General features: G+C 34.1%; 1 protein-coding gene across 1 annotated transcript in view; it reads left to right on the forward strand.

Moving 5' to 3' along the window:
* The window catches only part of LOC145665142 (ecdysteroid-regulated 16 kDa protein-like), a 53,160-nt gene extending 40,826 nt beyond the window's left edge, over positions 1-12,334 (forward strand). Inside the window, exons 2-3 of the mRNA XM_081732422.1 lie at positions 5,906-6,013; positions 12,105-12,334. Of these exons, the coding sequence (XP_081588548.1) occupies positions 5,906-6,013; positions 12,105-12,334 (338 nt within the window). The remainder of the gene's footprint in view (positions 1-5,905; positions 6,014-12,104) is intronic.
* The last annotated feature ends 3,675 nt before the right edge of the window (positions 12,335-16,009 follow it).

The following is a 16,009-nucleotide window of genomic DNA, read 5'->3' on the forward strand; positions in this document are numbered from 1 at the left end:
TTTTAAAATTTCAAGTTACGAAATAATCTGTAACAATAAAGAAACAATAATGGTCATAACAGTGATAATTAACACTTTTTTCAACATTAAAAATGAACAGAGTGTGAAACTTATAATTTATTAACATGGTTAATATACGTCACAATTTTAAATATTAATAAAATTCTGTTTTCGAAATACAATCTATGTAGTAATAATGTATGTAAAATAATATATTACAATTACAGTATTTTTTCATTGTAGAGGTTCATAGTAATGTGAAATTTCAATACACATATTTCCTGTCTTGCAATTAGGTTTCTATATAATTAACTAGCAGCGTTCACCCCGCTTCGCTGCGGTCACCCCGGAACGCAATAAACTTTGTTACTTAGATAATTTTTACTTTTTCGATTTCAAGTGATATGATAAAAACCATAGTAGATTGCAGTAAATGTTAACATTATATCGCCTCTCATTTATGTTAACCCGCCCCGCTTCGCTGCGGTCACCCCGGAACGCAATAAACTTTGTTACTTAGATAAAAAAAACCATAGTAGATTGCATTAATGTTAACATTATATCGCCTGTCATTTATGTTAACCCGCCGAGTGACACGGTCATGCGGGTTGCATATAAATACGTTTATTTTTACCTATGATGAACTAACAAAGGATTTGTACTTTATGGACACTTGAATGGTCAATTATCTCAAGACACTGGTAATTAAAAATTAAAGTGATATGATAAAAACCATCTAGGGTCCAAATCCTAATAACCCCCCAAAAATGAAAGAAATTGGTTCAGCCGTATTAGCGTGATGAGGGAACAAAGGATTTGTACGTTCTCTTTTATATATATAGATAATTTTGTTTTCATTTCCTCGCGGCACACCAGCAGCCCATTCGCGGTGTGCCGCGGCACACCGTTTGGGAAAACGCTGCTGTATAATATGGCTAGTTTCTACAATGCTGTTGTATAATCGTTATTCCAAAATGATGAATCAACTTACTTGAAGCAGCATATGATATGAAGAAGTGTCATAATTTTAGTAAGGTCGGGAACATATAACGCACTCTAATTTTTCAGAATTGAAATGGTAACAAAATGTTCGGCTTATATTACGGCCAATACGAGCCGTAATATGATAATGCGAGCTTGAGTTGTATATGATGAAAAAGCAAAGATCAGGTAGAGAACGTCACTTGTTTTCTATATTTAATAACAAAGGTAATTATTGACAGCACACAAATTTGATTATCGCGGGTTCAGAAACCTCAATAATTCTGTGGTAGAAATTCTACTTTGAAGACCAAGCCAAATAACGAGTTTGATACTAGACAGTGTATTTAAACATCGTTTGTTTGGAGAATGCGAGAACGAGTCTATATGAGACGTGTGGCTACATGCTTATCTGCATCCTAGCTAGTGCTGTGCGATATTTCGATATATTGATCCATCCATAAGATATTTTCGAATATCTAAACATCAATACCGAAATATTTACGAATCGATGTTTTCGGTATTTGATATTTTCAATATTCAATGTTTTTTTTTTTTTTTTTTTTGGTATTTCAATATCTTTCCATATTTCTGTTTTTCGTTTTTCTTATAACATGTTTGATGTTGCCATATAGATAGTCTACCACTGATGGAATAGGTCACGCATTTCGTGTAACATGACTCGGAAGATATACTGCAATCAGACCCAGAAAGATCCATGACTGAGAAACCATGACCAATCATCCGGAGTGACCCGAGGCTACTAATGCAGTTCTAACAAACCTGATTCTCTCCTCTCTCATCGCCTTTTCACTAAATATAATTTTATTTTTCGCTTGCTTGCTTCCTTGTGTCAAGTGTTACACTGAAAGATAACTACAACGCTTATAAGGGTACCAACATTCAAAATCGCAAAGAAAATATAAGTCACATGTTTGTCTTATGAGAGATCGTTAATGTTTAATCGACCTGTAAAACTTCTTGTTTAGAACATAAAAAATACCGCTGAGGTTAATCAGTTTTTGTTAATTCTTTTTTGTTATAGGCTATAATCAAAAACCACATGCTTGAAGACGAATAAACATGAAATTATATTTGAAATATTCAAAACATGGTATCTTGATTAAGAAATGTCACATCAAGAATCGGGCAAATTAATGTTCTAGCTCAAGCAGTGAACATCATTAATGAAGTATAAATAAAATTTTTGCAGTAATTCTGCAGAGCTATTTCGGTTGCTTCTCAGTCACCAGGTGTATCTGAGTTTCCGGATATGATTTGGTGTCCGGGTTCGTTCAGTCACCGAATCAGACCGAGTCTGAGAAGCGAACCCAGACCCGGATGACTCAGACAAAAGTCGAGACCCAAGTGGCCCATGTCCCATTCCATCACTGTTATATGCATAATCGAATAGTCCGATTTCTCAGTAATGCTTTAATTCAACAACACTTTTGGTTGCTTTCTGGATAATTTTTACTTTCCAGGTGACTGTAATGGAAGTGAATGATCATGATAGAATTGGCGGAATGAGAATGTTTTTGGAAATGGAACAGCCCGAGAAAACTGCGGCTACAATGTTTTTCACCACAAATTTGCGTTGGCGTGATCAAACCAGGGATGCCTGACACTAGAGGTGAGCGCTCTACCAGTGACCCATCGTATCGTCCTCCAAGCGACAAAGATTGATTGAAATTGGAAGTGATTACTTATCTTATTAAAATCTTAAGATCTCAGTCTCTAAGCGTCTATATAGTTGGGAAAATGAACAGATTCTTATACGAACAATACTCGAACAAAGAAAGGGTTTGGAAATTCAAAAGTGGAGAAGAGTAAAACATTTATTTTAGTTTGTCTTTTGATAGTAAATGCACAAATTTGACATGTGTCCTCAAAGGAGCACATACAGCGCACAAAGGGACTACGATAAAAAGAGACTATTAAAAAAAAGTTGATGAGGCTAAGTACACTTCGAGAAATAAATGCATTTCATTCATTGTCAATTGCGAGTAATCTTGGGAAGATTAATAAATTAACTGATGATGCTTTTGAATACAAATAATCGTGTTTGAGGAAATTTCAGAAATATAATTAATAACTTTTTTTAATTAAAGATAACAAGCAAGTGTAAACAATCCTTGGTTTAATTTTATTTATTTATTTAGTTAAATATTTTTACATAATTTCATAAGATCAGTATAGCGGTGTAAAGACAAAATAACCCGAAGGTTTTTTGCTATCAGAGGTGAGCGGTTTATCCAATCTAATCCAGTCCATTTACATGAGTTTTATGGATGCAGTAATAAGACATTGAAACAATATTGTTTCCCCTCAACAACACGCGGTGAGTTGTCATAGCATGTAGCTGCATTTGCTCGCTTGAAAACCGTATTGATTGTATTTATCAAATTTGAAACCAAAATTTTCTAATCGCAGTTTCAGTTACATAATTATTCTAAATTGTTCATAAATGTTCTTGAGAAACCTTTGAGTGATTGGTATTTGTTTCCACATATAATGTGTAACAGAAAGGTGCGTTTGAATGTATAGTTATATTGTGTGTGTGTTTGTGTGTGTTTGGTGTTTAGAGAAAAACTCACAAGACGGTCGTGTCCAGTGTCTTCAGAAGGATGTTGTCCCTCCCCTCAAGGACACGAATTGGAGGGAGAAACGAAATTGGACACTTGGAAAGAAAACAGATGTGAAAGAACGCGGGGGAAAACTGTGGGTTCGGTTAAACTGAACATGTCCATTATTATGAATACCCAGAATAACCAAAACATTTTGCATAAATTAAGTTGGTTCACAACAATGGTTGGTTTACAAACTTACAACAATGGAAAGAATAAATTGTAGTAAAATTTTTCATATAAAAATTCATAGATCACTTGGTCCTGTACTAAATGACAGAATTTCAGAGACCTAGAACAAGCGATGACGCGAGAGGTATCTAATTCCTCTACAACAATTAAAAGCTTACAACAATGGAAAGAACAAAATATCGAAAAATGATTACGTTATGAATCATACACTACATTATGGTATACCAAATGCCGAAATTTCAGAATCTTAGAATAAATGATAACGGGAAAAGCATTGGATTCCTTCAACAATCAAAAGCTTACAACAATGGAAAGAACAAAATGCTGTAAACTTTTCGCCTTGAGTTTCATATATTACTTCATTTTGTACTCAGTGACAGAATTTCATCGTCCTTGTGCAAACGATAACGGGAAAGGGATCAGATTTCTCCACAACAATTAAAAGATTACAACAATGGGAACGAAAATAAATAATAAAATTTTCGCCTTCATATTCATACATTACTACATTCTTTGCTAAATGCTAGAATTTCAAAGTCTTAGAACAAGCAGTAACGAGAGAAGCATTGGATTACTCTCCAACAATTAAAAGCTTACAACAATGGAAAGAACAAAATTACGAAAAAATTTCAACTTGTGATTCATACATTAGATCACGCTATACTAAATACCAGAATTTCAGTGCCCTAGAACAAATGATAACGGGAGAAGTATAGGATTTCTCTGCAACAATTACAAGCTTGCAACAATGGAAAGAACAAAATTTCGAAAAATTGTCACCTTGGAACCTATAGACTACATCATGCTGTACTAAATACCAAAATTCCAGAGTCCTAGAACAAATGGTAAGGGGAGAGGCATTGAATTCCTCTGCAACAATTAGTTGAACTCAACAATGAACGAGTCAACAATTCGAAAATCTGCACGGAACAATTGCTGCGTATAGTCATTATCTTCAAACAGACTGACAGTGAAGAACATAGTTCAGTATTTGTAAAAGTTATTAGTCATTTTTGTGAATATTAATTAACATTGAAAAGATAGGGTGATAGCAACGCCATCTCTTATCACAGAAACAAACTTTTTGTGTCTTTAGACCATCCTTAAGACTGTTCGAACGTCATATGGAAAAGCATTCCAAGTGATAGAAAGAAAGTCCTCCTGTTCCTTGATTGACGATCTGCAAACAAAGATCTGAAGGCTTTGCATTGATCAAACGGCTGATGCCTGGTGGATGTAGTGCTATGATTCAGGCAATATAATTCAATATATTTATATTATTATATGTATTGAGTATATTTATATATTCAATATATTTCAAAATTCCAATATATTTTATTCAATAAAAAAAATTGTATGTCTTATATCTGGTGAACTACATATATGTAGTGAACTCCATACTATCACTAAACAGAGTTTGCTTATTCCTTAAAAAATTCGGAAACTTGATTTAGAGGCCGATCAAATCATTTGTGGCTCCTGATTATAGGCCAAAATCGCAATCTTTTGATGCATTTTTGGATCATTCCTAATACTCTTGGCCAAACTCGCACTCTTTAGACAAATTTTTAGGATCATTCCTAAAATTCTTTTTATATATATTTCTTCAGCGAGACTCTCACTGCAATTATAAATTATTCGTTTTGTATTAGCTCGTATAGGTAAAAAGAAACTTCTATTTTATTTAACACTTTAACAGAAATATGGGTCTCTGAAACCCAGTGGTAAATTTTAAAACGCAGTGGTGACAACCCTGGTTGCTCGTGAAAGTTTAAATTTATTTGGCCCTTTTTATTATAAAAGACTTTAAATACATTTGAAAGTAAATATAATATAAAATTGACTAATGGGTCTCTGAGACCTTGTGTTTCTCATTACCTTTCTAAAACTCATGTTTCGGTTAACATAATTTTACTTTCTTCGTTTTTAGAGGAGCCTTAAAGTGCATCTACACTGCTATCATGATTATAAAATAAAAAAGAGTACATTATTAGCTATTTTCCAGATTTATTATTAAATTATGTATAGTGTATTTTGTTAAACAATAAACTGTTTACATGTTAAACAACTATTGTAAATTACCAGTCGTCTTTTGCTTATTTCAGAGAAGCTGATCGGAGAACGAGAAACTGTAGAAATCTCAGGTTGTACTAAGCATCCCTGCAGATTAAAGAAGAACACTAACGTTACCGGAAAATTCACTTTCAAGCCAAGTAAGTTTATTTCTTGTTCAAATTAATCTTATTTTATTAATCTTTATGGTACCAAAACGTTTCCAACAATGTACTATAGTATGGAAGCAAAGTGTCCATAAAAGAAAATATCATATTTAAGTTGGAATTTTAAGTGGTTTTATTGGTTATATGAAATAAATAATATTTAAGTTGCTAGAATATTGATTCGGGAAGCTTTAAAGAAAATGAGCTAAAACAAATATTCCAGTACTGATAAAACAACAGAATTACACCCCTTCCACTACGATTTATTTTCTGAATTTCCTGCCCCTATCTAACATTTATTTTTCTTTGCATTTTTTTTTCAATGGAAATTATATATATATATATATATATATATATATATATATATATATATATATATATATAGCTTTCAAAACATTAATATAGTAACCCTACGTGATGCTACAATAGTTTAAATTTTAAAACGAGTGTAGCTCGTCATTGTGCGATTTGGCACCGGGAGACCATGACGAGCTAGACTAGTCATTTCACTCCAAGGGATGAGTTTACAGAATTTACACGCATCACAAACCAAGTGAATTAAGTCCAGTTTTGACGTGTTACTTTTTAAATACTCTGTATACTGTACACATGTTTGTTGCAATCACAACATTCCGTTTTCATTTATTCAATTCTTATACTTTTTCTTTTTGCTTATGCATTGTTTGCAGCTTATTTAATTACTAATGTCCGGATTTGTATGTAATTACATATTTTTTCCTTCATATGTATGTTCGTCAAATCCTTAAATGTTTGTGATTCACACCTGTATGGTGCTTCAACTCAAGTTTAATATTCCATATTTTTACATATTTTGACCAATATTACATATTTCTATAGTTTCTACATATGTTTTACATAAAACTGTCTTAAAATTTTGCGTTTACTGAAATTTTAATTCAAAATTTAAAAAAATAAACTCTCCAACTGTGCAAGGCTTGCATCTAGATTCAGTTTTGTCATGACTATCTTCGTTTATTTACCGAAAGAGAAATATAGATATCTCTCTTTTTTTATTTGTCAAGCCATGTTTCGCAGAATTCTCGCCGATAACAAAAGAAATATAAGAAGAAACAAGTAAAAATCCTCCCTCCGGGGTACATTCCCAGCGCCCTTTATTCTCAACTCTGGAGGAAGACAGATCACGTGCGTGAAAGGTGACTGGCCAGGAAATTCCTAAAATGAAGCCTATTTGATTGTTGTCGGAGGTCGGACGGGGAAAAAGATGAAAGCAAATCCTGCAATTGAAGTTAAAAACTGTACGCTAGTGTGCCTCCAGGAATTTACTGCAAGAGTTCGTTCCAAGAAGCTGGCGACAAAAGCAATATCATAGCAGGTAACCTAAGTTTCCAAAGAACTTCGCTTGTTCAACTGAATGACAGGAGGACAGTAATCTAGTATTGCAGTTGCAAAACGCACGTGTTCTGTATTGACCGTCGAAGTTATAAATGGCTCCGGTTACCTCAACTTTATCTGCGAAATTGCGGTCGTGGGTAACTATCGATGACGCCTTTACTACGGGCGGTAAAGTGGTGTTGTGCCAAGTGTGTGATACAAAAATTGGATGTTCAATGAAAAATGAAATGAAATCTTTGAGTTTTACGTCCCACGGTTATGCCGGTTAGGCTAAAGGAGACGGTGATGATGAGTAATGAATGAAATGGTGGAATGAAGAAAGTGGGAGGAAACGGGAGAACCCCGAGAAAACCCACGCACACGGTGTTTGTCCACCACAAAGTTCACTTGGCGGGGGCTGGGATCGAACCCGGGACCCCTAGCACCAGAGGTGAACGCTCTACCACTGAGCCACCGCGGCCCCAGGATGTTCAATGAAATCTCAGTTAGAACAACATATACGAAGTGCACCTCGTGCAAGAAATAAAAATTTGCGAACTGCAAAAAGATCAAGATACTTCAGTGAGTGAGTGTTCTAAAGACTTGTGCCACGCAATGATAGCAGCAAACAATCCTTGGAACAAACTTCAAGTACCAAAATACCATGCTTTTCTGGAGAAGTACTGCGGGCGTCAAATTTCTGACGAATCCACTTTATCTCGAAGTTTGTTATAGGGAAGCTATAAATACCATTAGGGCAGAAATAGGTAGTTCATATATTTGGATTTCTGTGGACGAAACAACAGACGTTTTGGGACGTTAGGTGGCAAATTTAGTGATTGGAAAGTTAAGTGAAGATGCTCCATCTAAATCCTATCTTATTGCGAGTAAATTGCTGAAACGCAAGAATCATTCCACGATTGCTCGCTTTGTAAACGATGGTCTTAAAGTGTTGTGGCCGGGAGGAGTTCAGGAAGAAAAAGTCCTTAATCTCTATAAACAGTGCAGCGTACATGTTAAAAGTGGCTAGAGCACTTACAGTTTTTTACCCTCACTTAATTCATTTCACCTGTATGGCCCATGCTCTTCAGTGTGTTGCTGAAGAGGTGAGAGACAACTTTTGCGAAGTAAATCAACTAGTTTCTTTCACGAAAAAAATGTTTATTAAGGCGCCACAACGTGTTCAAGTTTACAGAGATCAACTGCCAGACGTGCCACTTCCTCCGGAGTCTGTGCTAACGCGATGGGGCACTTGGATACAGGCAGTACATTTCTACAATAAACATTTTCAAAAAATTAAGCCTGTTATTCATTCATTTCCATCGGAGTCTGCTGTGTCAGTTGGCATTGCTCAGAAACTGTTTAGTGACTCAAAAGTAGCGTGTGATATCGCATACATAGACAGCAACTTTGGTTGGCTACCTACAAGCATTAAAAAGCTAGAGACTGTTGGGCGGTCTCTTCTGGAATCCATGGAAATCATAGAGGATGCAAAGAGACTGCTGCAAGGTGTGTGTGGAGATGTAGGAGAAAAAGTTCGAAAGAAACTAAATGCAGTGCTGGAAAGAAACCCGGGTTACGACAGCCTATTGGCAGTGTGTGAGATTCTTAGTGGTGAAACAAGAACCCCCCTGAAGATATTTTCCCCAACTACATCCCTCTGTTGAAATACGCTCCTGTTAGCTCATGTGATGTGGAGAGATCATTCTCTGCATACAAGAATATTTTATCCGATCGTCCACAAAATTTTACTTCTGATCATTTGGAAATGTACCTTGTAACACATTGTGCAACAACACACAGTTGAACTGCTGGCACATCTTTTGTAAGTACTTTATTTCAAATTAAAAATGTTTATTAGTGGAAATGTTCTTCAATCTTAGTTCAGCTGGTATTGTCTAAAAGATATAGGACTGCTTTTCCCTGCATGAAATAAATATCTATAAAACAATACATTTCGTCTGAAGTTGCTTTCAGTATTTAAATTTGTATATTGCGTATAATTCATTTCAAGATTGGGCCATGCTGACTGATGCGCATTTAGTGTAAAAGGTTCTAGATTTGAAACAGGACCACACCACACCACATGAGATTTCTGACGTACAAATGCCGTATGCATTGCTTTTCTCGGAGCACTCCTGTTTCTCTCTTACTTATTCACATTTTTCTTCATTCGCGTCTGATTTGTATTATTCTGCAATCAGTCACGTCAGTGACGTATGGCCGTCTCAGCTGTTTAAGCATTTCACTTCATTGTGAGACTTGTATTAAGCAGGATAAAGGTTAGTAGATTTTTACTTTTTATTTTCATAATTCGTTTAAATATTGCATACTCATACGCGTGTTAATATTACGTTTTCATAAATATGTAACATATGTAATATTACATATTCTTATATAATATTACATATTTCTTACATTTTTAAGCAATTTTTGTTACATATTTATGTACATATTTAGAGGGTTGATATTACATAAAAATCCGGACTCTAGTAATTACTCAGATAAAAAAAATACATGACATCCAGGAGTAAGCTTCGTAGATACTCTGCAACTTGCAGGCTTCAATAAAGTACACCAAAAACAGTTTAGAAATAAACACACTAGAATGGAGTTCTTGTCATTATGTCCGACGACAATGTAACTTTTTTTAATTACATGCCAGGAAAGCACTGTTTGCAATAAAATTGGCTGTGAGTTCAAGGAACCCACCATCTTTGGAACAGTTGAGGTTAATAATTACTACTTCACGTCCATAGTAAGCATATAACAAATCATAATATATAATCTAATAGATCTATAATTATCACACTTACATATTCTTTTAAACATTGTATCAAAGAATGCTTTTATATTTATTTAAATCATTTTTCAACCTGCCGTAAAATATTTAAGAACTAAACTAAGTTTCTATATCAGCATACACAACTTAAACCAAAGTTCTTTAATATTTGAGGTTTAAGCGTGTCTTGTATAACTTACACTATTTTTATTAGGATCACACTAATGGGCTTTATAAGATTGTAATATTATTAGGATCATGCCAATGAGCCTTATAAGATTGAATCACCCTAGTGGCCTATATAAGATTATAATGTAAATAAGTACATACGTATATCGTTATTCCACACTACAACTCCAACCAATGTGAAAGTTTGCTGCAATAGACAACTAAAGCCGAGATAGCCGTGATTATCTAGGCCGGGTTTGTTAATGAGGCCAATCCCTTAAAATCTTGAGGGAGGATAACAGTGACTTTAATTATGGTTACTCATATCCTACATTCCATAGATAGAAATACATATTACTGAGACTATAGTTTTTTTTTAAGTTTTTTTTTAGGTTAAACTTTAAATTTAACAAATATAGCTAGCTTAAAAACTTACATACTTTGGGTATGAGAAGGAACGGTATATAAAACCTAGAATATTGTTGTTGTTTAAAGGGATGCAAGACTTTTTGGTTACACCTTAGAAAAGACTGGTAAGGTTAAAACCTCACATATTTTGGGTATGAGAAGCAATATGGTTTACGTACTTGGGGTATAAGAGTGTGAAAAATGCCTAATTTATTGCTCTTGTTTGGTATCTGTTTGCCTTCAAGCTTCAAAGCTTTAGATAAAGCCTCAAAAATAATGGTGATGTTAAAATGTAACATACTTGGTGTATGAGATGATTGTATACCTGGTAGCATTGACAGCTTAAACTCCCAGTATTAGTTGTTCATTCATAAATATAAGTTTGGCTCTTTTCTGGTTACTGATAATAACATAATTCATTCGTTATTTTTTACTATTGATCTAGGTTGGAATAATTGGAACTTAACGTTTCTTTTAAGTACCGACGTTACAAGAGACGGTGTCTATTGTTTAGATTTGTTAGGATTGTCCACGAGACGAGCTGAGATAGGTTTTTTTTTTTCAATGAGAACAGAGGCTTATCCACTTTTCAAGACGAGACATCACTTTTGCGACACCCTTTACGAGAGGACACAGCCTCAAGTCTCGTCTCGTAAGAAAACTAAGAATGGTATTCGAATCATTTCTTGGATCATACTCGAGGTAAATGCATCCACCAGGTATCGAAAATAGGATCACATTCACGGAAAGTACATCGATACCACTTAGCCTCAAAATGGTAATACCTCAAGTCCTTCGATAAGTGATTTACACCTGGGATGGTTTTATATGCTATCAATTTTCTTATATTTCAATATTTTCAAAAATACTAATAATAGTATCCACATCTTTAATGTAAATTCTTGCAGAAGAGCCTAACAGAACTGCCGAACCGGACATTAAACGATATTCTAAACTGTACATTATCTTTACAGATATACCATCCTTTGATCGAATAATGCAACATTTTAGCAGGAGTAGAGTTCTCTAATTTTATTTTTCTAAAAGAGTTTTCTTTAAATTTATTAAACTTCTTATTTTCATCACAAAATTGTATTTTTTTCACGTCTTGTCTGTTGAAATCAGTAAAAGTTTGAGCAGAATAGATATTTCAAGTTGTGCCTGTTTTCATCTAATTTACCTTAGATTACTATACATAGTAAGCACAAACTTATGATTATGTTTGCAATTTTGCAAGCAACTTAGGAAAATGTGTGTTAAATAGATAAAGCAATATGATATAATAGTAAAATTTTATAATAGTTTTGAAATTTTTCAACTTCCATCCATAAAATAGTTAAATTCATTCATTTATTCTTATTATTATTATTCCAGCTGAAGATATAAATGATTTGATTGCTCATGTGTATGGATATATCCTTCGTGTACCATTCCCCTTTCCTGGATTTCATAAAACAAATGCCAAAAGTGATGTATATACAAAAGATGGAAAGAATGTAACATTTCCTTTGAAGAAAGGGGAAGAATATGTATATGAGAGATCTTTTCCTGTTCTCAGGTTTTATCCTCAGGTAAGTACGACCATAACGTACCCCAGTAAATGACTATTGATCATTTTATCGTATTTGTTCTACAGGTAAGGGTACGTTTTTATTTATTAGTTTTCTCAGCACCTTGTGGTTCAGTATGTGATTATCACGGTTGTAACTTAACAATTAAACAGGTTTCTAACTATTAGGGTACTGCGAACAGTAGAATTCATTTTGCAATCAAAGTTACAAAAGATGATAAAGTTTTCATTTCTGGAATGGTAATTTATTTCTGAAGCAAAATGTGGCACGAGTTGAATTTATTTTACAAAAGGCAATCATACACATAGAATACATCCTAATAAGACTTCAACATTTTATATACATTTTGTGTGAAGGAAAATTTACTCACACATTATTACAAGTGGAAATAACACAGTACTGTACATATTTCTATCTTATACAAATACCTCTACATACATGGAGATCATACTCTATTCAATTTCATCTCGTATATTCTAAAGCATATCCAATCAAACAGATTGTATGGCATCTTTTAAGTGTTGCCTCAAGCTCTATATTGTGGCAATTTTGTATAGAACACTGAGGTATATCTATATCCTCATAATAAAAAGTCTGACTGACTCTGGTGACAACATTTGTAAAGAATGCTGAGGTCTTTCACATATCCTCACAATAAAAAGTTTGACACTGGTGGCAACATTTATAGAAAATACTGAAGTCTTTCACATATGCCCAAGATAAAAAGTCTGGCTGACACTGGTAGCAACATTTGTAGAGAATACTAAGATCTTTCACATATCCGCAGAATAAAAAGTTTGACATACAGCTAATGCACCGCTTGAGGAATATGTTGTTCAAGAGTATCTGGACTTCAAGATTAGTGTAAACACAATCGTGTTGGAAAAAATTATGTTCGGCTGAGTGCCTAATATCTGAGGCATGAAAACATGGAGAATTAGGTGCTCCACACAGATGATGGTTTCGTCCACGATGAAGACCGGTTCAACAATCCTGTTGTTCAGTATACCACACCATGCAATTCATTTGTGACATATCATGCACGTATTTCACAATTGCATTCCTATTTTCACCCAAAACTAAACATTACACCAATATGTAGAAGATACACTTATTGGTGGATATTGTTCATGATCAAAGCTTTCGTAGTCAACTATGCAGTCTAGCAAAGTGACTATTTTCTTTACATCGATCCTTTGATTTGATTTGATATAAAATCTGTCTTTTTTAAGCAATGAGGCATAGTTATCCTGAAAGTTTTGTTAAACCACACACTCTTTCAAACCAACCTCTCATGCTGCTTGGCTTACTGATTTCCAGGGACTTCTTTCAAATTCTATGATCAGGGATATCACCAGAGACTGCTGATAGAAAACTTTATACTTTTAAACTGTAAGATATTCAAGTTTTACACAAACGAGGCTTTATTGAAGCAATACTTAGTACAACTTCATAAGTGATTGTGTTAAATTATGACGATAGAGATTAAGAAGAAGAAGAAGGAAGACTGTGTATAATATATTTCTATTTTTCACCAGAAAAGAAAGAAAGAGTAAAGCAGTCATGAAACAAACGCTAATTGTAAATTCGGCTCTTCAGCATGAAGAAATGGCAGAAATCATGTAATACAAATGCATAAAAGGTATCAGAAGAAGCATCTCCAGATCTCAATACAAACAATTTCACCTACTGGGTCTACTACTACTCCTGGTGATATGATTGGACAAAAAAATATTGCATACGGTTGGAAGTTTGCTAACTTATTAAGTTAGTCTCTCGAAAGAATGGAATAGATGTTGCCACGTGTTCGAATTCTGGTATGAGAGCAAGCATTTGGGCTCCTACCCTATACATCTACCCAAACATATATTCTGCAAAAATAAAAAAAATATCAGGTGTTCTAAAACTCGAGTCAGTGCTTAGCGGGGCGTTACTGTTTCAGGTAAAAATAAGAGAAAACCATGGCATTGTAAGAATATGACGATATAGTAACACTGCTCGACATATGGAATGATAAGTGAAAAATAAATGAAATCCTTCAGTTTAACGTACCACGGTTATGCTCTGTAAGCTAAGGAGACAGAAGAATAAGAGGGATGAATGATAATGGAAAAATCGGTAGAATGAGAATGTGAGAAGAAACGTGAGTACCTGACAAAACTCGCGGACACGATGTTGTCCACCACAAACTTACTTGGCCTGGTATCGAACCAGGGACCCCATACACTAGAGGTAAGCGTTCTGACACTGAGCTATTTGGAATATGAGAAGACTACATGCTCTTTTTAAATACGTGTACAAATCAATTCAAAGGTATATTTAATAACTGTCATTTTGGAATTCTTATGTATTCCGCTTAAGGGTTTAATGCATACTTTATTGATTAATAGATTGATTTACTGAATTAATTTTAATATAATTTAAATTCATATAGGCTATAAGATTCGTTTATTGATAAATGTGTTAATATCTAAATTTTACTTTTTTTTAAAAAAAAAGTGTATAAATATCTAATAATCAATGGCGTGTTTAGAGGAGCTATCAGGCTCAAGCCCCTCTCCTCCCGAAGTAAATTTCTTAGTTTTGGCACTCCAGGTACAACAATAATCCTTCTTACCATTTCTAAGAATTTCATTGATTTTCCGTTTTCTTACGCACTTTGTTCAGAAATAATGCTGTATTTATCAAATTTCATTCCACGTAGGAATTGCTTCTTCTTTTCCTTTTTATTGTCCATTCTATTCTTCTCTTTTTCTCTTAGTTGTTACTTTCTTTCTTTTCTCCTATCATACTTTTCATTGTTGTTAGTTGTGATTCAAGTTGGCCGCAGTCAGTAACACCAAACCTAAGAGGGGCTGATAAGCGAAACTGGTACTTCACATCAGTGTGTACAAATATCAATATAACGACACCTTAGTTCTTATAGCAAAGGAATATTTCCATAGTTTATTTATAAAGAAAGGCAAATGTTTGAATTAAAGAAAGTCAAGAGGGAGAGTAAGTAGGCCGGGAAATTAGGTAGACCAAGAGGCATGGGCGCCGACTACGTGGGCGCTCCGGGGCTCCAGCACCCACAAGATTTTTAGTTTAATAGGAAAAATATAAAATAAATATTTCTCACTTTGCTATTATCAAAAAATAATAAGTAATTAAAACATTGGGATGGAAGTTAAAATTTCTAACCTCTCAAACAAATGTTTTTGTTTCAAATATGTCTATGAGAAGGCAACCTAACAACATCTTGCCCTCTTCTTTGCCTGTCTCTGACCTAATCAAAGGAAGCCCCACAATAATAATAATAATAATAATAAATGAAACTATATTTTTGAATATAATCGAACACAGCCCTTTATGACAGTGTTCATAAAAGATTTTAACTAAAACGAAATCAATTTTAAAATATCAACACTCTCCTGAAAACATATAACACGTTCCACCATTGATATGCACCTACATAAATTCTGGAAAGTCGGCGCCGTTGCCAAGAGGATGCTTCCTTTCTCTTCTATGAATCGAATAAAAGGTTAGATTCACTGCTAAATTTTTGTGTGTATCATATCACATAAGATTCACCAGTCTGCAATTCTTGCCATTAAAACTGCAATCAGTTTATTTTAGTTTCAACTTGCCTCAATATTTTCGTTCAGGTAAAAATGTACGGAGATAAAACTGAATATTTCCATTATTTTTTTTTAATGAAATCAGTCA

The sequence above is a fragment of the Thermobia domestica genome, chromosome 11 (assembly GCF_964235325.1).
Source record: "Thermobia domestica chromosome 11, izTheDome1.hap1.1, whole genome shotgun sequence".
Taxonomy (NCBI): Eukaryota; Metazoa; Arthropoda; class Insecta; order Zygentoma; family Lepismatidae; genus Thermobia; species Thermobia domestica.